Source organism: Spinacia oleracea, chromosome 6 (genome assembly GCF_020520425.1).
Source record: "Spinacia oleracea cultivar Varoflay chromosome 6, BTI_SOV_V1, whole genome shotgun sequence".
In the NCBI taxonomy this organism is placed as follows: domain Eukaryota; kingdom Viridiplantae; phylum Streptophyta; class Magnoliopsida; order Caryophyllales; family Amaranthaceae; genus Spinacia; species Spinacia oleracea.
Genome location: NC_079492.1, coordinates 91,890,757 through 91,909,733, shown reverse-complemented (window position 1 = coordinate 91,909,733; position 18,977 = coordinate 91,890,757). Strand labels below are relative to the sequence as shown.

General features: G+C 37.7%; 1 protein-coding gene across 13 annotated transcripts; it reads right to left on the bottom strand.

Annotated features, from left to right (window-relative positions):
* Positions 1–5,567: 5,567 nt before the first annotated feature.
* On the bottom strand, positions 5,568–17,961 carry LOC110797684 (110 kDa U5 small nuclear ribonucleoprotein component CLO-like). Of its 13 annotated transcripts, XR_008924191.1 has the most exons (11): positions 14,564–17,961; positions 14,340–14,421; positions 12,928–13,126; positions 12,734–12,844; positions 11,978–12,059; positions 9,930–9,974; positions 9,691–9,848; positions 8,787–8,849; positions 7,679–7,735; positions 7,167–7,458; positions 5,568–5,789 (listed from the first exon to the last, which is right to left on the bottom strand). XR_008924191.1 is itself a non-coding variant. In XM_056833249.1 (8 exons), exons 4-8 carry the CDS (start codon positions 12,967–12,969, stop codon positions 11,623–11,625), a joined length of 381 nt encoding a protein of 126 aa, XP_056689227.1. In that variant the 5' UTR covers positions 12,970–13,126; positions 14,340–14,421; positions 14,564–16,304; positions 17,611–17,959; the 3' UTR covers positions 11,430–11,622. The 13 variants fall into 13 exon arrangements, 7 of the variants coding, with proteins under 7 accessions (XP_056689227.1, XP_056689228.1, XP_056689229.1 ...); XM_056833249.1 differs by lacking the exons at positions 5,568–5,789; positions 7,167–7,458; positions 7,679–7,735; ... (1 more) ...; positions 9,691–9,848; positions 9,930–9,974 and adding exons at positions 11,430–11,739; positions 11,840–11,868 and having other exon boundaries at positions 14,564–16,304; positions 17,611–17,959; XM_056833250.1 differs by lacking the exons at positions 5,568–5,789; positions 7,167–7,458; positions 7,679–7,735; ... (1 more) ...; positions 9,691–9,848; positions 9,930–9,974 and adding exons at positions 11,430–11,739; positions 11,840–11,868 and having other exon boundaries at positions 14,564–15,750; positions 17,611–17,957.
* Between the last annotated feature and the right edge of the window lie 1,016 nt (positions 17,962–18,977).

Genomic DNA, 18,977 nt, shown 5'->3' with positions numbered 1-18,977 from the left:
TCCTCTATTTGGTTCACCGACACGTTCAGATCCATCTTGAGATTGGTAGCTTAGACGATACTCAAGAGCTTTAGCTTTTGGGAAGAACAGTATGAACGGAGGAAACACTGAACTTACGTAGAATTAGAATAGTCTAGGGTTGGAAAAACATAAGTGTGGGGTGGTGTGTTATAACCCTAAGGTTATAACATGACTGGCCAAGGCACAAGGCCTCAAGAGGTCACATACACGCACCAAAGCCCACAGCAGCGCACCCGCGGGCATCGTAGCCGTGGGCCTTAGCCCTCGCTGCTTTGCCTGCTGCCTTGCTGTTCTTCACTGCACGCATGCGCGCAAGGCCCAACGAGCCAGCAGCTCGCCTGCAGTGAGGAGCCAGCCCGCAAGGCTACGATGGGTCGGCAGCCTCGTCTCGGCTCGTATTTGCGACCAACGCCTTACGGCTATTGTTTATCGTATTGTACATGACGAATGACCGTTGTACGATATGATTATTCGTTTCGCCTAGCTTACGAATATTCGCGATACGATATACGATTCCGATCCAACGTCATATTGTATATTTATGTTTTTTCGAACTAATTCCCGAAAAGCTATTAAATGAATTTCTGATTCATTTAATCCGTTAATCTGTTAGATGCCATTGGTGTGACCTTATAGGTTCAGTCAAGAGTAAGCTGTGAGCCTAATATAGATTAGAACTCAATGATCGAAAGCATTGCCCCAGCTAGCTGTTCTGATTACTTGATCTCACTAAATTAATTTTTCGTAATTAAGCTGAACCTTGGTATTAGACTAATGGACCTTGGGTGAAGGACACATTTCCTTCAGTCTCCCACTTGTAATTCAGACAAGTGTTCATTCACATTCCTTTGTCGTTTAGTGTTACTTGCTGAACACAAGGTAAGATCCAAGCCATCCTTATTAGGTCCAGAAGTGTTTCTCGGATTATTGATTTCAACTGTTAAACTTTTACAGAAGGTTAAGCCTTAACCATTCTGAGCACGGCCATGCATTTTCACAGTATCTAACTCTCCGAGAGGCCTTGTTACACAACAACACCGTATCCTATCAAAGATAGGAGGACAATCCATTCTTGCAATCTATGAATACTCACTTTCATTCATAGTACGCCCAATAACTGCTTTTATAGCCTCATTTTACGGTGTGACGTTTTGCGAGCATTAGAGCGAACTAATTCTCAAACGAGCAATCATAATTACTCATGTTCTGAGGAATTTTTCTAATCACCATTAATGAGAACTGCTTATGACATGACTTTAATCTCTTAAAGTGTTCTCATGGTCAATCCGATACAAGATCCAATAAGTATATATTCAAAAGATTCTGACATCCAGTCAATCTACTTCAAGAAACCAAACTACAAATCTACTTGCAATCTAATCTTCATTAGTCATTGGTCGTCCACCTTTCAATGACCTGGATTAGGGATACTTTGTGACTTCAATATTCAAGTTCACTTATGGGTGTTTCTTTGTCAAAGAATCCATCTTGACATCCCATTTAAATGTTTTGAATCACTTGGACTTTTCATTTAGTACTAAACCAAATTAAATGAATATGAAATAAACAATTCATAAATATGAAATGGTTAAACCAATTTTTTTTAAACACAAATCTAACAGATGTTCTAAAACAAAACTTAGAAAATCAAAGCCATTCTCCAATATGCTTGATTCCCATAGTTGCTACATGTGCGTTGTGCTTCACTTGTGGCAACGGTTTAGTCAATGGATCCGCGACATTGTCGTCAGTTCAAACCTTGCAAATCTCGATTTCTATCCTTTCAACGATTTCTCAAAGTATGTGAAATCGCCGCAATACGTGCTTGGACTTCTGGTGGCTCCTAGACTCCTTTGCCTAGGCAATGGCTCCGCTATTGTCGCAATACAAAGCCATTGGTCCTTTAATAAAGGGGACAACCCCAAGTTCTTCAATGAACTTCCGAATCCAAACAGCTTCCTTTGCTGCTTCTGAGGAAGCAATGTACTCGGCTTCAGTTGTAGAATCCGCAATAGTGCTTTGCTTAGAACTTTTCCAGCTTACTGCTCCGCCATTGAGGAAGAACACAAAACTAGAATGTGATCTGAAATCATCTCTGTCGGTTTGAAAGCTTGCGTCCGTATAGCCTTTAACAATCAACTCATCTGTACCACCATAGACCAGAAACTGATCCTTAGTCCTTTTCAGGTACTTTAGGATATTCTTGGCAGCAGTCCAATGCGCCTCACCTGGGTCTGACTGGTACCTGTTCGTTGCATTGAGTGGGAACTAAACATACGGCCTTGTACAAATCATAGCATACATGATAGATCCAATAGCCGAAGCGTATGAAATTCCACTCATCTTTCTATGCTCATCAGATGTCTTGGGACACTGAGTCTTCCTTAGATATGTGCCATGTGTCATGGGTAGATGGCCTCTCTTGGCTTCCATCATATTGAACCTAGCTAGCACTTTGTCAATCTAAGTGCTTTGGCTTAGTCCAATCATCCTCTTAGATCTATCCCTATAGATCTTGATGCCCAATATGTACTGTGCCTCTCCTAAGTCCTTCATAGAGAAACACTTTCCAAGCCAAGTCTTTACAGACTCAAGCATAGGAATGTCGTTTCCAATAAGCAGTATGTCGTCTACATACAAGACTAGGAATGCAATTTTACTCCCACTGACTTTCTTGTATGCACAAGATTCGTCCTGACACTTGATGAAGCCAAACTTATTGACTGCTTCATCAAATCATTTATTCCAGCTCCTTGATGCCTGCTTTAATCCATAGATGGATTTCTTAAGCTTGCATACCTTTCCTTGATTCTTTTGATCGACAAAACCCTTCGGCTGTGTCATAAACACAGTCTCTTCAAGAACACCATTTAAGAAGGCAGTTTTGACATCCATTTTCCATATTTCATAGTCATGAAACGCGGCAATCGCAAGGATTATCCGAATAGACTTAAGCATAGCGACTGGAGAAAAGGTTTTATCGTAGTCAACGCCGTGAACTTTCCTGTAACCTTTTTCTACCAATCTAGCCTTGTATATGTATACAATTCCATCCTTGTATTTCTTCAATTTGAAGACCCATTTGCATCCGATAGGTGTAAAGCCATCCGGCAAATCTACCAAATCCCAGACTTGAATTTCAGACATGGAGTCTATCTCAGATTTCATGGCCTCTAACCATTTAGTGGAACTTGGGCTCATCATAGCTTGCTTGTAGGTCATAGGTTCATCACTATCTAATATGAGAATATCTAAGTTTTCAGTCAAGAGGACGCCTGTCCATCTATCCGGCTAAACCTTAGTAGTATGTGACCTACGAGGGGAAACAACATTTTGAGGAACTACTCCCACTGGCTCTTCTAAAGGCCTTGGAGGTTCTTTACCTTGAACTGCTTCTAAAGAGTTCTTGGTTCTTTGTTCTTCTCGAATCACTTCGAGGTCTATTATTCTCCAACTTGTCAATTTGGAAATATGATTTCTTTCCAAAAAGACACCGTCACGAGCAACAAATACTTTGTTCTCTGACTTGTTGTAGAAGTAATACCCCTTTGTTTCTTTTGGATACCCAACGAAGAAACATTTCTCGGATTTTGTTTCGAGCGTGTCCGAAATTAATCGCTTGACATATGCTTTAACCCCAAATCTTTAGAAAAGACAACATTGGAAGTTTCCCAGTCCATAATTCGTATGGAGTCTGTTCAACAGCTTTTGACGGAGCACAATTTAGTGTGAGTACTGCTGTTTGCAACGCATGTCCCCAAAATTGTAAAGGAAATTCAGCTTGACCCATCATTGACCTGACCATATCGAGTAAGGTCATGTTTCTCCGTTCCGACACTCCATTCCATTGAGGCGTCCCCGGAGCAGTCAATTTAGAAAGAATACCGCATTCTTTTAGATGGTCATCAAACCCGTGGCTAAGATATTCACCTCCTCGATCTGATCTTAGAGATTTGCTTTTCTTGCCATGTTGGTTCTCTACTTCATTTTGAAATTCTTGGAATTTCTCAAACGATTCAGAATTGTGTTTCATTAAGTAAATATAGCCATATCTACTGAAATCGTCTGTAAACGTTATGAAATAGCTGAAATCATCTCTAGCTTTCGTACTCATAGGACCACATACGTCCGTATGTATTAGCCCTAGTAGTTCTCTTGCTCTTTCTCCCACCTTTGAGAAAGGTTTCTTTGTCATTTTGCCAAGTAAAAAAGATTCGCATTGATCAATCTTCTCTAAGTTGATAGATTCTAGAATGCCCTTCCTTTGAAGTATTTCCATGCGTTTTATGTTTGTATGGCCTAATCGACAATGCCACATATATATGAGATCGAAATCACCAGTTTTAGCATTTTTGGTATTTATGTTATAAATGTGTTTGCTCGTATCCAACACATATAGACCATTTTCTGTGAGGTTATGACAAATATAAAACATATATTTCATGCGGAAAAACCATAAAGTCAGGAATCCAAATTAATTGCCACATAGTCAATTAACATAATTTAGGATACATACATGTGACGCGTGCCTTCCCTAGATGCTCCCGGACCGAAAAAGAACAAGTTTAGGACTCCAAGTGTCGTCCCTCCGTAGATAGTCCACAACACGTTCGGTTCCGCCTTAGATTCAATTAACTAGAATATTATCTAAGGTTTTATGTTACTCGAAAGCTTAATTATTTGGCAAATTATTAAGTTAGTTTAAACTTAAAACTATATGAATACTTGTGATTGATGTGTTATAAATTGTGATTATGTATCACCTATTTATAGGGAGGAAATATCGGACTTAGATTTCCACTAGGATTCAATTTACTAATTCGATTAGAATTCTACTTAAATTAATCCTTTTGAATTGAGTGTTTAATCAAACAACTAACTCTTGTGGATTTAGGAAAACCATTAATCGAACAATCCTAAGCGTCTAAGGATTCGTAGCGTTGCACGAAAACACACACACACGCAGCCCACGAAGGGGCGCGCTGTGCGCGGCTCGGCCCAGCAATGCTGGCAGCACGCGGCCCATTGCTTGAGCGCTGCTGCTGGCCTGCCTTGCCTTGCTCGGCTGGGCCTGGCCTTGCTCCGTGCTCGGCTGGCCTTGCCTTGCTTGGCTGGGCTCTACTTGAGGAAAAAACATCATAAGTTGCCCTTAAAATAGGCTTATAAGTTGCCAATTATAAGGGCAACATATGGGGGGGGGTCACTTTTGTGAAATTATCAAAAGTTGCCCTTAACTAAGGAAACTTATAATCTTATAAGTTGCCCTTGTTTGCAGTAAGGGAAACTTATGTGAAACTTATAAGTTGCCCTTGTTGCATACAAGGGCAACTTATAAGCTTCACATAAGTTGCTCTTGTTTGAAACAAGGCCAACTTATAAGCTTCACATAAGTTGCTCTTGTTGCAAACAAGGGCAACTTTTGAGTTTTTTTAAAAAAAAAAAAAAAAAAAACTGCAATATAATTCCTGATATTTGCAATATAAAATTCTGCATTATAATTTATAGAATACTATTTCACCAAACATTAGTTTGACATTCCTCAAAAATGATATTAATTTCAAATTTCCAATAATTTTACCGTATTAATTCAAATGTAATTAATTAAATCGATAAATAACAAAATAATGTAAGAGTAACGGATAACTACAAGCTTGTTCTACTTATTACACTGAGGGTAGTTCACAATCGTTGAAGTAAGTAGCCCACTTGTCTCGAACTTCATCCAACTCCTTCTTGGTAAAGGTCCCCTCCCTTGGAGTTTTGAAAACCTTTAAAAGAACAACGTACATGCAAACCAATAAATTAAATTAAGTTTCATATGCAAAAACAGAAATTATATTGGTCGCGAAAACAACTTTCTGAGTGTACATACTAAGATTCATTTCAAGTTCTTTATGCACATCTAAGGCTCATCTGGCTCGATATAGATCATATTTGGCCAAAAATGGCATTTTCGATCCCAAATATCAACAAATGAACCTAATGACAGTTTCTAAATCTTTTTCATGATTCATATAATTAGTTATATATTTATAAGACTCATTTCAAGTTCGTTATTCACGCCTATGGGTCATTTGGGTCGATATATGTCATTTATGGCCAAAAATGGCATTTTTTATCCCAACTACCAACAAACGAACCTATTTCCACATTCTAACCCTTTTTCATGATTAATATGATTAGTTATATGTTTACTAAACTCATTTCAAGTTCGTTATGCAATCATAAGGGTCATTTGGGTCGATATATGCCATTTATGGTCAAAAATGACATTTTCGATCCCAACTACCAACAAATGAACCTATTTCCATATTCTAAACGTTTTTCATGATTTATATGATTAATTATATGTTTATAAGACTCATTTTAAGTTCGTTATGCACGCCTATGGGTCATTTGGGTCGATATAGGTCATTTATGGCCAAAAATGGCATTTTCGATCCCAACTACCAACAAACGAACTTATATCCATATTCTAAAACTTTTTCATGATTTAGATGATTATTTATATGATTATAAGACTCATTTGAAGTTCGTTATGCACGCTTATGGTTCATTTGGGTCGATATAGGTCATTTATGGCCAAAAATGGCATTTTCGATCCCAACTACCAACAAACGAACCTATTTCCACATTCTAAATCTTTTTAATGATTCATATAATTAGTTATATGTTTATGAAACTCATTTTAAGTCTTAGATGTGCATAAATAGCTCGGAATGGCATTTTAGGCTACATATGACCTACAACGACCAAAACGAGTCTTAGATGTGCATAAATAGCTCGAAATGCGTCTTATAAACTTTAAACTAATCATATTAAATATGTAATTGGTTTAGAATGTTTACTTAGAAAATGATGAACTTGGCTTTGCAAAGCTGTAAATATGACAAATTGATAACGTCATACACAATGTATTTGACTTTTCTGTCTTATTGGCTTTTGCAGAAACCTCTTAACTGGAATCTCAAAACCTCTTAACTTCAATGCATCAAAGACCAAATATAATAAAAACAACTGAGTATCTACTTCACAAAAGAAAACTTCTGAAATCCCTTCACAAGTTGCAATCCTTACCATATAATGCAACGAAAAAATATTAACAGCATGCTATTAATATAGAAATACAGGCAGTTTAACCATACCTGCACTGCTTGATCAAAGGCACATGATATTCCACAAAGGTCTTGGATTTGTTTTATTTCATATGGAATAGAGCGCCTAGTATCAATCAGGTGGAAAACAGGCAGACAACAATCTAGGACAATCCTCCATGCATCACCAGTTAGCCTGACTGCTTCCTTCTCCAGAGCTACTTCCACAGCTAATTCACCCTTTGTACTGCTACACCCTTTGTACTCCTACAGGGACTTTGCACCCAAGTTGTTGTGCCATGATTAATCCAGATAATATTGACGGTAGAAATTCGAGGATCGGCTGTAAGATAATGACAAAATTTCAAAGTGTACCAAATTTAACCTATCTGCCGGAGAAAAAGTTGAGAGAAAGAACAACTATAGATTTATAGCAGCCTCACTCGGTATAGAAGCAGTATCCCAATTCATGTTAAACAATTAACAATCTATTAAAATTCTTTTGGATAATCTCATTAGTATGACAGAAAATAAACTACACAAGGATTGGACAAGAATTCCACCTTTGATACTGCAAAAAGGAGCTCCATTTCAAACCTATATTATGCTCCATTTCAAACCTATATTGCACTTACAATCAGTAAAAATAGCACTGTTAGTGTTATCCCATGTTTACTGCCTACGCTATACAAAAACAATAACCCGACACATTTTGCGGTATAAAGAGGCAACAGATACGTAGTTTCTAACCCTTCTGCCAGTCTACCCCAAAAGTTAGTAATTTCTACTTTTAACTATTTTAAAATATAGTTAAAAACTCAAAACTGCATGAACATGTGAATACATTATACGTCAATACAGTTAATATAGTAGACAGAAATCAATCCATATTTCCCTTTTTTTGGTACTTACAAAATGGTATCAATATGACGGGAAAGAGGGAGTAACTCTAATAAGAGTAATATATTTTCCACAAAATTGTAACTGAAACTCAGAAAATGCAACACTGTTAAAGCAGATACTTATCTCCTCACTAGTAGAAAAAATCACATTTGCAGCGCGGGCAAAACGGGCTTTTTGCAGCGTTTTCGCGCGCTGCAATTGTGATGGCTGCAAATACCGTAAAAAATTTTGCAGCGATCATAGACGCTGCAAATAATAGGTTAATTGCAGCGCGGGTAGACCTGTATAAGTTGCAAATAGTGTATTAGTTGCAGCGCGGATCGACCCCTATAAGCTGCAAATAAAAAGTAGTTGCAGCGCCTTGTTGGGAAATACGCGCTGCAATTAGTTGTCATTTTGCAGCTTAGTGCTAGCACACGCGCTTCAATTAATATTTTTTTTTAAAAAAATAAAAATAAATATATAATAGCTCCGATCAGATGCATATTTATCCCTGGACAATCCTATTATTTTGACAAAAAATTATAATAAAAACATTATAAATAGTTTAATAGGTTGCAAAAAATTTGCCATAATTTCCCTTGTAATTTGCGAAACCCGGACAAAACGGGAATTTATAAAGACCTGTATATAAGACATAACATACATATATGTTCCAACAACCATATATATGCTCCAAGTAGCATCCAACGTCATATCCAACACATAACAAAAACATAAAACATAACATTACTAGACAACAAACTCATTCTCCTATCCGTTGCCCACCTTGCTCTATATAGCAGGAGAACACCTCTCTTTGAATGAGTGTCATCCTCCTCGTACCGAGCCCTGCAAAGATATTAAACAAATAAATCAAGATGAGAGGTCGGGGGATTAGTACTTCCCCGATAATGAATTTAAAAAATGAACATATGAAAATTTACTTCCCCGACAAATAAACCAACATTGAACAACTTTAGAAAACGAATGTATGTTTTGCATTACCCCATTAAACACAATAAGTAAATATAGTATTTTATGACTTTATTCTTTGTTACTGGTTGTATTTCTATGTCGTTTGCATTACTACTTCAAAAGTTAAATTATTATGTCCATCAACTACTTTGTCTATGTGAACTAAAACACAGTCATGACAAAGAATATAATTTTCCAAAGAAGATCCAAGTCCAAAACGATTTGCCATTCGAAACTTGGGCTTTGGTTCTCATAAAGAAACTCAACAATCAACATAATTTCATACTCTCGTAAGAGACAGGTGGCAAGTCAGATAGTGAAAATTTTCCAAGGTGGACGGACGCACAAGTCTTTTCCAGGCTGTTTATATATTCTGAACCATTATCTATCCCCCTCCCCCAAATAAACAAACAAATAAATAAATAAGATATCAGGTCGACATTGATTACTAAGCATGTAGCAGTATGTTGCAATTATAGACAATAAGCACCAGATCATCAATATACATAAGTGTAAATAATCTAGCTACACTATAATCTCAAAGCAACGGTTGATGGAGATAATTTTTGTTATTAGCTACATATAATTTAGAGGGACAACTACTACTATATAAGGAAGCACTACTACAAAAATGGTCTAAGAAACCATATATGTTACCACTCGAATAACTATGCCCGAGGATTGCTAAGAAGCAAAGACAAACAATAAAAGTTACCACTCGAATAACTATGCCCGAGGATTGCTGAAGAACTCTGAGCAATTGCATGTCCACACAGAACAACCACAGTTCCCACAGTATCGGGTGGCATCGCAGGAGAAACAAATTTGATTGGCTCTAAGAAACGCACCAGATAACACAAGAAGCAATACAACCTGCATATCTAACAATGTCAGTTTCTGAATGTGCCAGAGCACTAACATTGTATGCATTGAGCTGTGAATATGAGCACTAACCTGCATTGTTCACATTAGAGGTCCAGCGTCATCAGCTGCAACATACTGCCCAACAAGTTTGTTCAACCTCTTAATGGTGTTTCAGTAAAAACGAATAATCTTGTAAAAATGGAGTTTAAGAAAGATTGAAGGCAGTCCTAACATTATTTGTACGGATATTTCATGAAATACCCCCGAGGTTTAAGTTAATTCACCAGGTACCCTCGTTGTTTCAGTAATCTACCAGGTACCCCTCAGGTTTCATTTTCTCGCATGACTTAACCCTGCCGTTAAGTGGCCGTTAGAAACTTTTTTTCACCAGGCACCCTCGTAATTTATTTCACCAGGTACCCCTGAGGTTTTTTAGATTTTCACCAGGTGCCCTTGTGCTTTATGGTAATTTCACCAGATACCCCTGCTCACCAACGGCTAGTTTCACCAGGTTTTGTTCTGTAACAGTTGCTGGGGGAGGGGAATATGAAGTGAAAGAGGGGGCTGTCAAATACCCTATTAAGTTTGATGCAAGGACTTGTGGTTGTGGAGTATGGCAAATATCTGACATACCTTTCAGACATGGCCTTAGGGTTATTTACCACCAAAGACTTGAGGCTACTGATTTTGTGTCTCACTACTTCAAAGGGCAAGCATACAAGTTAACTTACTCAGAGCACATACACCCCATGCCTGACCCAACCCAATGGCCTTCTTTTGACCTTCCTATTATCCTCCCACCACCCATGAAGAGAGCATCAGGTAGACCCCCTAAACTGAGAAAAAGAGGTAAATATGATCCAAAAAGGGGAAAGAGAAATAGCACTGTGAGGTGTGGTAAGTGTAAGGAGGTGGGACACAATGCAAGGACATGCAGAGGTGGGGCCACTGCAAAGCAAAAGAAGGATGCTGCTGCTGCTGCTGCTGCTGCTGCTGCTGCTGGTGGTGCTTCTGGTTCTGCTGGTGCAGCTGGTGCAGCTGGTTCTGGTGCAGCTGGTTCACAGCAAGGGGGAGATCAAGGTGCTTCCAGTTCACAGCAACAACGTAATGCATCAAGTAAGGGAAAAAGGAAGCGTACTTGATTTTGTGATTTATGCATAACTTTTTGCTAAACTTATCATGTATATCTTTTGCCAATGGGAGCAAGTTTTTGTAGAGCTACACTTAAAGTTTTTGTGTGTCGGGGGCACACTTTTGTAAAGCTACTTAATTCGGAAATGAAATATCATATTATTGATGAAATGTCATCATTCACTTTCTCATTACAAATACTAGAATAAAAAACATTACAATGCCAATATTGATAGTTCCATGCATTAATTTCTTTTGCTGCTTGAGTTTCTTCTTCATTTGGTGAATTTCTTCATCCAAGCTTCTGTTTTCTTCAATTTCTCCTTCCTTCGTGCTACCTCTGTTTTTTCTGATTGGCAGTGGTTGCTCAATGCTTCCCTTGCACCACTTGAAGTTGTCACATAAGTCACACTTGTAATATAGTCTTTGAGGATTTTTCATTGTTTCAGAACTTCTTATTGCAAATTTTTTCCCACATATGTTGCATGTTTTGTGTGGAACTACAACGTATGAGGATTCATACGTTGTAGAAGAAGATTGAGAATATGAGCTCATTTGAATTGGGAATTAGGGAAAATATGAGTTGGTTAAGGGGAAGAACAGAAATTTGTAGTGAAGAGTTGCAGCGGCTCCCCCTTTAAATAGAGAAGGCTTACCAACGGCTAGTTTTTTTTAAAAAAAAACTAGCCGTTGGTGAGCAGGGGTATCTGGTGAAATTACCATAAAGCACAAGGGCACCTGGTGAAAATCTAAAAAAAGTCAGGGGTACCTGGTGAAATAAATTACGAGGGTACCTGGTGAAAAAAAGTTTCTAACGGCCACTTAACGGCAGGTTTAAGTCATGCGAGAAAATGAAACCTGAGGGGTACCTGGTAGATTACTGAAACAACGAGGGTACCTGGTGAATTAACTTAAACCTCAGGGGTATTTCATGAAATATCCGTTATTTATAAGACTTTTATTAGTTTCTGAATTGAAAATAGATGTATATCGCAAATCGCAATTACCAGTAATTTTTGACAAAACTCTGAAGACTTTGTCACGGCAGGAGCTGCATCCCATGTTTGCATTCATTACAATGACCTGAAACTGCATACAAATAGCAAGATGATTGTGAAAAACCCTCCTAATCTAGCCTTACATGAATGACTATCTACAATATTTCCTTTAAGCGTAAAAGAAGCATGTTAATGCGTGAAACACTAGTTTGTCCAGTTTAACTTTTTTAGTTAAAACTTTTCTATCACTCCAATGTGCCATATTCTGGCCGAGTACAAAATGAGAAAAAGTCAAATAATAGTTTAGTTATTGTTTTTCTGTATTGGTTTTGACATTCAGATCACCATATTCTGACCACGATCAATAACTCACTGCATTATTAGAAACAACAGCTAAGAAGGATACCAACAGTCCAAACCCGAGGTTGGTTCATCTGGGAAAAGAAGGAAAAGAAGGTAATTGACCCGCGTTGACTACATGTAGTTGTAGCGAGGTCAATGAGGGCGAGCTGCAATCGAGGGGTTGCAAATGTAGTTTTTTCTACTAGTGACCGATGAGAAAAAGGCCTACCCCTGGGTATGGTACCTCAAGTATGTCTCGAACCCAAATGACTTTATCACAGGCAAAAATGCATTGAAAACAAATATTAATATTAGATGAATTCAACATGACTCCATAGAAAAAGGAAAAGCTGTATTAATGTGGTTTCAATATACAAATGAAGCATAATGTAATCACACTAAGATAAGCAAGATAAAACCAACCTTCACAAGATACGCTGGGGTCCCTGGTTGTGGAACATCATCAGTCACATGGCCACGCCTACGAGATAGAACTGTGTAGATCGCAGAAACACAATTTATCGGTGTTTGTATCTGGAAGAAAACACAAATGTTACAATCATGGAGGAAAAAGCAGTCAACAGACTAGTACAAGAACAGGACAAAGCTAGAAGCACCTCCACATAATAAACTGGCTCCATAAGACGAGGGGTTGCCATAAGGAAAGCTCAATAAGCCACACGGCGGGCTGTCGGGATTATTTGTCCAGTACCCCGATGTAGTGGCTCAGGAGAAATCCTAGCATCAACTATCTTGAATTTCACATTTCTGATTGGTTCGTCACAGAGGGGACCTTCTCATGCACCCCACTAAAAGCTTCACAAATAAATACAATAATTCAAAAGGAAATTAGAAGGTAGAACACCTGGGGAGGGGGGGAGGGGGGGTGGGTGGGTGAAGAGAGGAGAGGAGAGAAGTAAGAAACTGGCTTTCACTTTTCGTATTTAAACATTTGAATTATAGAACAGACTTACAGTAACCAAAAGAAGCAAATTATAAGCACTACTTTTTAGAACTCATTTATGAGATAGTGCTAAAAGAGCTGCATATGATCTCAAGAGGAAAGCTCAATTGTCTTCTACAGTGGCTAATTGTTAAAGTCTTCTCTTCCTCCTACATTTTGGACAGTTTGCACTAATGGATGTGGAAATGTGAACAACTCCCATTGGACAGTTTGCATTAATGGATGTGGAAATGGGAATGTCAGCCCTAATGGATTTGATACATTTTACCAGACCAACGGACATCCAAATAAACCTAGGAAAAAGATGAAAGCTGATTCAAGTACCAATGGTTCAGTTGGCTGTAATCAATTTGTCGGCACAGCAAAGGTTATGAGGTCGTATAAGAAAAGAAAGGTTGAGAGTGGAGGTAATTTGTCTGTAAATGGTAGTGATTTTGGTGGTAAGGTTGTTACCGAAGCAATGCGCAAGGGAAACAGATGCACTGTACCCAGTTTTCTACCCCTAACAAATCCTCTGCTAGGCGACCTGTTCCTCCACTGATTGATATCAGAAGCTTGTTGATACAGAAGGCTAGAACAGAAATCCAGAAGAAACTGGCAGAGATAAAATCATCATCATCATCTGCTGAGAATGGAAAAAAGCTTCATAGAGAACCTAGCAAACCCGGAGAAAATCTGGGTATCTCCCATTTGGATTAAGAGTTCATCTCACTTTCGCAGTATGAACTAGAACAAACCAAACAAATATCTAATGAACAAAGAATACCACAACATCCAGCATTCAAATATAAGAAAATCAAACAAATAAACATACTATGAATTCCAAATAACCTGAACCAATTTGACTCCAAATCAACAAATTTGACATAAACATTAAAAAAACTAACCCTTAAATTACCAAATCCAATCTCTCAATTAACAGAACCCCACAAATTTACATCAAATTAACAACTAAAATGAATAACAATAAATCCCCAAAAATTAAGAAACCAAATCAACCAAACATCATAAATCATTTAAAATCGAAGAAAACAAAGAGTTTAAGAACTTATATTGAAACCCTACCACAATTGACGAAGTGAAGGTAGAACTTCAAGCGCAGTACAAGGTCGACGTCCTCTCTCTCATCCGCCATCTCTTTATCTCTCTGTAAATTAGGGTTGAAAATTCAACAAAAAAATCGAAAGAGATGAACCCATTACATATTTCAAAATGATCGACAAACTTATCCAAAAAAATGAGAAAGAAAACCAAAAACATTAGTGAGATTTGGGTATTGAAATATTAACCTATTGAAGGAGGGCCGGAGAGGCTTGCGCTACATCAGCAGTCGATCCACTCGTCTAGATTGTAATGAGAGCTGGAAGGAACCATATCGAAGCTCTTTCATAAACCCATTTAACGAATTGGCCATTGAACGAATTGGATGAAACAGAGAGATAATTAATTCTAGGGTTTGAAATGGACGGAGAGTTCTAGGGAGAGAGGAGACTTCACAATGTTTTTAGATCTGGAAAAAGGTTCACGCAGCGCGGAGATCCGTAGGAAGCTGCAATTAAGCAACCTTTTCTTAGCGTGCACTCCCATGGTTCGCTGCGAGTAGGTTTTTTAATTTTTTCCCCAAAAATTGCAGCGTTCAGGGCCCAAAATCGGTGCAATTAAGTCATTAAATTCTTGACCCGCGTTGACCGATGACTTCTCGTAGCATTCACACAATGTGTGAGTTGCAAAAAGGGAGTTGCAAATGACGTTTTCTCTACTAGTGCCTCATTGCAACAATATCTATCTTCAGAAGGAACTAAATGGCCCAGTCTTGAGCAATATACTAACTACCATCACCTACACAAATTACTATGTGCAGCACAACTTACCGTTTTGCTAAGAACATTGTTTATATGATGAAGATTGACCTCAAGACAAGTGAACATAAAAGGCATTTCAATTGGTGCATACTTTAGCTATCTTACTTTGAAACAGAAATGAACTCAACTACAGAGAAGGAAATTGATTGTGGAGACAGAATATTTCAATTGAGTAGATCAAACAAATCAAAGAATAATAAATTTCACATAAATTCATACAGCAAGAAATCAAAGAACCTCACTAAACAAATGCTTAAAACTTCTACAAACTGAGTAGATCAAATAAATTTCAAGGGGGAACTTAAGTAAAGAAGAACCTTTAATGATTGTGTCCAACAGAACAGGGGAGATCATATCCGCCATGATATGTTTTGTTCTTTCTAAATCGGTGTCGGTCATGTCTTGCCAGATTGTGTCCAACAAATGAATGGAGCTCCTAAACTATCCTACGACTATTAATATACAAATGCTTCAAATCAGCAATTCAATGTTAAAGAAAACTTTGCATGCATCAAAAATCATGTTAATTGCACTCACCAGAGGACAACAAGTCTGCTGTAGAAGGGGGAAGAACGAAAGACTGGAAAGCCCAAAATGTACAACAAAAAGCTCTCCTAGAAGGTTAAAAAGCGAAAAGCGTAAAAAGCAGAAAGAATTGGAGTACCATTGCTTTATAAGAAACCACATTTCTCCTGATAAAGCTATGCGATTTTTGTATAAGAAACCACATTCACCCTAATAACGCTATTGACATTGCTTTATAAGAAACCACATTCACCCTAATAAGGCTATTGACATTGCTTTATAAGAAACCACATTCACCCTTATAAAACTGAGAGAGCAATGGAAGAACAAAAAAATTACACCCAAGAAAAGAAGAAAGAGTGGGGGGGGGGGGGGGTAAACAATAACTGGTTTTGATTTTCTTTTCAGTTTATGACATTTTCAGAAGGTTGATCAACTGAGGTGATAATTTAGTTTAGTTGTTTAGTTGGGGGGGGGGTAAACAATAACTGGATTTGTTTAGTTGTTCTTACATCATGATATAGTGCTGGTTGTATTATATGAGACCTTAAACTATACTTTTATCATGTTATTGCTGATTCGAGCCAACTGGAGCAGGCACAACAGCAGCAATACAGAGCCAACTGCAGCAGCAACTAGTCAACTACAGCAGCAGTATAGAGCATTACAGAAACAGTAGCCGAGAAGAGCAAAACAGAAGAGAAGTATAGTGCAGAACAAAAGCAGTACAAAGACATACACAGATGCACATTAGAAGCAACAGAGAGATTCAAGAACTCATCCTTTCTCAATTAATGTCCATATTTCATTCACCACTACAGCCAAGCAGACACTTATTTATCGTATGATCTGCTTTTTAAAAAACCTTCGACCATGACAGCCTAACTACTCCCATTGCAAAACTGATTCCACCTCCATAGCAATTTTCAACACCAAGAACTCCTGTATTATTTCTTATCGTGATCCATTTATTTGCCAATTGGTTCCTATTTAATCTCAAAATATGAGTTAGCTAACAAGTTAGAGTACTCTTAGCTGCAAACTTGCTAATCATATCCCGATGATCAAAACAATGTAAATGGAGATCAAAATTGATAACCATAGTCTCATTATCAAAACTTGAAATTCCAAATGGCACTGAATGGTATATTCATAACTCGTTGATATTCCTACTGTTACTTGTATGGCATAACTAGTAAAAATGTCTAATTAAATATATGGCAGAGTAGATAATTCTCCATATCCTTCTAAAACTATAAACTATATCCAGCAGCACCCATGTTAACTGTGAAAATAATGTCAAGTACCAGCAAGTCCTCAACTTATTCACGGTCAGCAATATAACTAGTCCACTCACTAATAGATCAACCAAAAGGAAACCTCATTTTTAGATCAACCAAAAAACAAAACCCAACAATTTAAACAAATGACATGAGGTTTCTTCTGAATTCGAAATTATAAGATAATAAAAGTATTATTAAACTAAAAAATTAATGCAAAAAGAAACAGAGAACGAATTCAAGCAATAAGACCACAAATTTAACATGAACAAACACTACCACCGAGCAATAGATATTGAAGAAAATAGATTCAAATATACAATAAAAAAACTCGATCATCTTATTGCTAATTACCAAAATTAAAATCATATTATTGTCGCAAAAGCATCTCACTAAAATTCTCAACCCAAGAAAACTAAAACTCGATCATATTATTGCTAATTATTAATTTAAAATCAAAACCTAAATCAGAAAATAATTTAGAAAACCTAATATCTAACCTTGTAAATCATGGAAAATAACCAAAATTTCGGAACTTGAAGAGAGAAATTTGAATAAGCTCATACCAAGAAAACCCCCAAATCGAAACCCCAAGCAAGACTAGAAAAAATATCAAGAACAAAACATACCCAGAGATCGAAATTCAAAAGGTGGGGGACAAATTAGTACCTCAAAGTCTTTAGATTTCGTTTGCAATGTGTCGTACAGCTTCAAATTGAGAGAGCAATTTGAGCTTGAGTGTAATCTAGATCAATGTCGGCAGAGAAAGCGAGAGAGTAATGGGGTTTAGGGTTGAGAGTAAAGGTTGAGAGAGGGTGCGAGCGTGTGAGTGTGGTTTCGCCGGTGGCTTCGCCGGTCACCTGTGTAGGGAGATGTTATGATGGAGCTGTGAGAGACGTTGGATTGCACGGAAGAGAGACTGTCGTTTTTTTTTTTTATTCCTAGATTAAGGTTGCGCTATTTTTTTGGGGAAATTTTCAGATTTTAATTTTTTTTGTTCCTTAAAGGTTGCACTTGTTTGATAAGAGCAACCTTTGATGAGCAACCTTTGATGAGCAACCTATAAGGATTTTTCCTCTAGTGCTCGCTGCTGCTGCTTGCTCGCTTAGCTAGGCGCGGGCCTGGCTTCGTGCTTGGCCTTGCATCTAGCAAGCTCGTCCGATGTTTATTTCGTACGTCGCGCTTCCGATTCGTTTTCTTATTCCGGAATTCATTTCCGATTCGAACAATATTTAATATTCCGATTCCGGAATTTATTTCCATTTCGAACAAATATTTTATATTTCCGATTCCGGAATTTATTTCCGTTTCGAACAAATATTTAATATTTCCGATTCCAGAATTTATTTCCGATTCCGACAATATTTCCGATTCCGGCAATATTTCCGATTCCGACAATATTTCCATTTCCAATAATATTTTCCGATACGTACCATGTTTTCGTTTCCGGCAACATCTGCGACTTGGATAATATTTATATTTTTCGTTACGATCCATATTTTCGTTTCCGGCAATATCATCATTTCCGGAGTATTCATAATTTGCCTTTTGACGATTTCAGCTCCCACTGGAACCGAGATCCGTCGATTCCAAATATCCATAAATGGAGTATTTAATTCACTTAAATACTTGATCCGTTCACGTACTATTTGTATAACCCTACGGTTTCAGTCAAGAGTAAGCTGTGGATTAATATTATTAATTCCACTCAAACCGCATTTATTAGACTTAGCATTGAATGCATACTTGGACCAAGGGAATTATTTCCTTCAGTCTCCCACTTGTCCTTAGGGATAAGTGTGCATTTCCTAATTCCTTTGTCGCTTGATGCTTCCTCATGAACCTAAGGTAAGAGTAGTCATCCTTATTATGTTCAGAGGTATTTCTCGGTTTCAGAGTTCAACTGATCAAATAAACAGATAATCATAGCCTATGATTCATCTGAGCATGGCCATGCATTTTACAGTTTCTAGCTCTCCGAGTGGCCTTGTACAACTTTCTGCATCTCAACCCGATTTATGGGAGGACAATCCCAA

Excerpts from the sequence above, each read along its gene's own strand:
- LOC110797684 (XM_056833248.1), bottom strand. The coding sequence starts at position 12,969 with ATGGCAACCCCTCGTCTTATGGAGCCAGTTTATTATGTGGAG. Across the intron at positions 12,060-12,733 it reads CCCCAGCGTATCTTGTGAAG|TTTCAGGTCATTGTAATGAA; the intron begins GTTGGTTTTATC and ends ATTTGTATGCAG. Across the intron at positions 11,740-11,839 it reads TTGTTTCAGTAATCTACCAG|GTACCCCTGACTTTTTTTAG; the intron begins GTACCCCTCAGG and ends TTATTTCACCAG.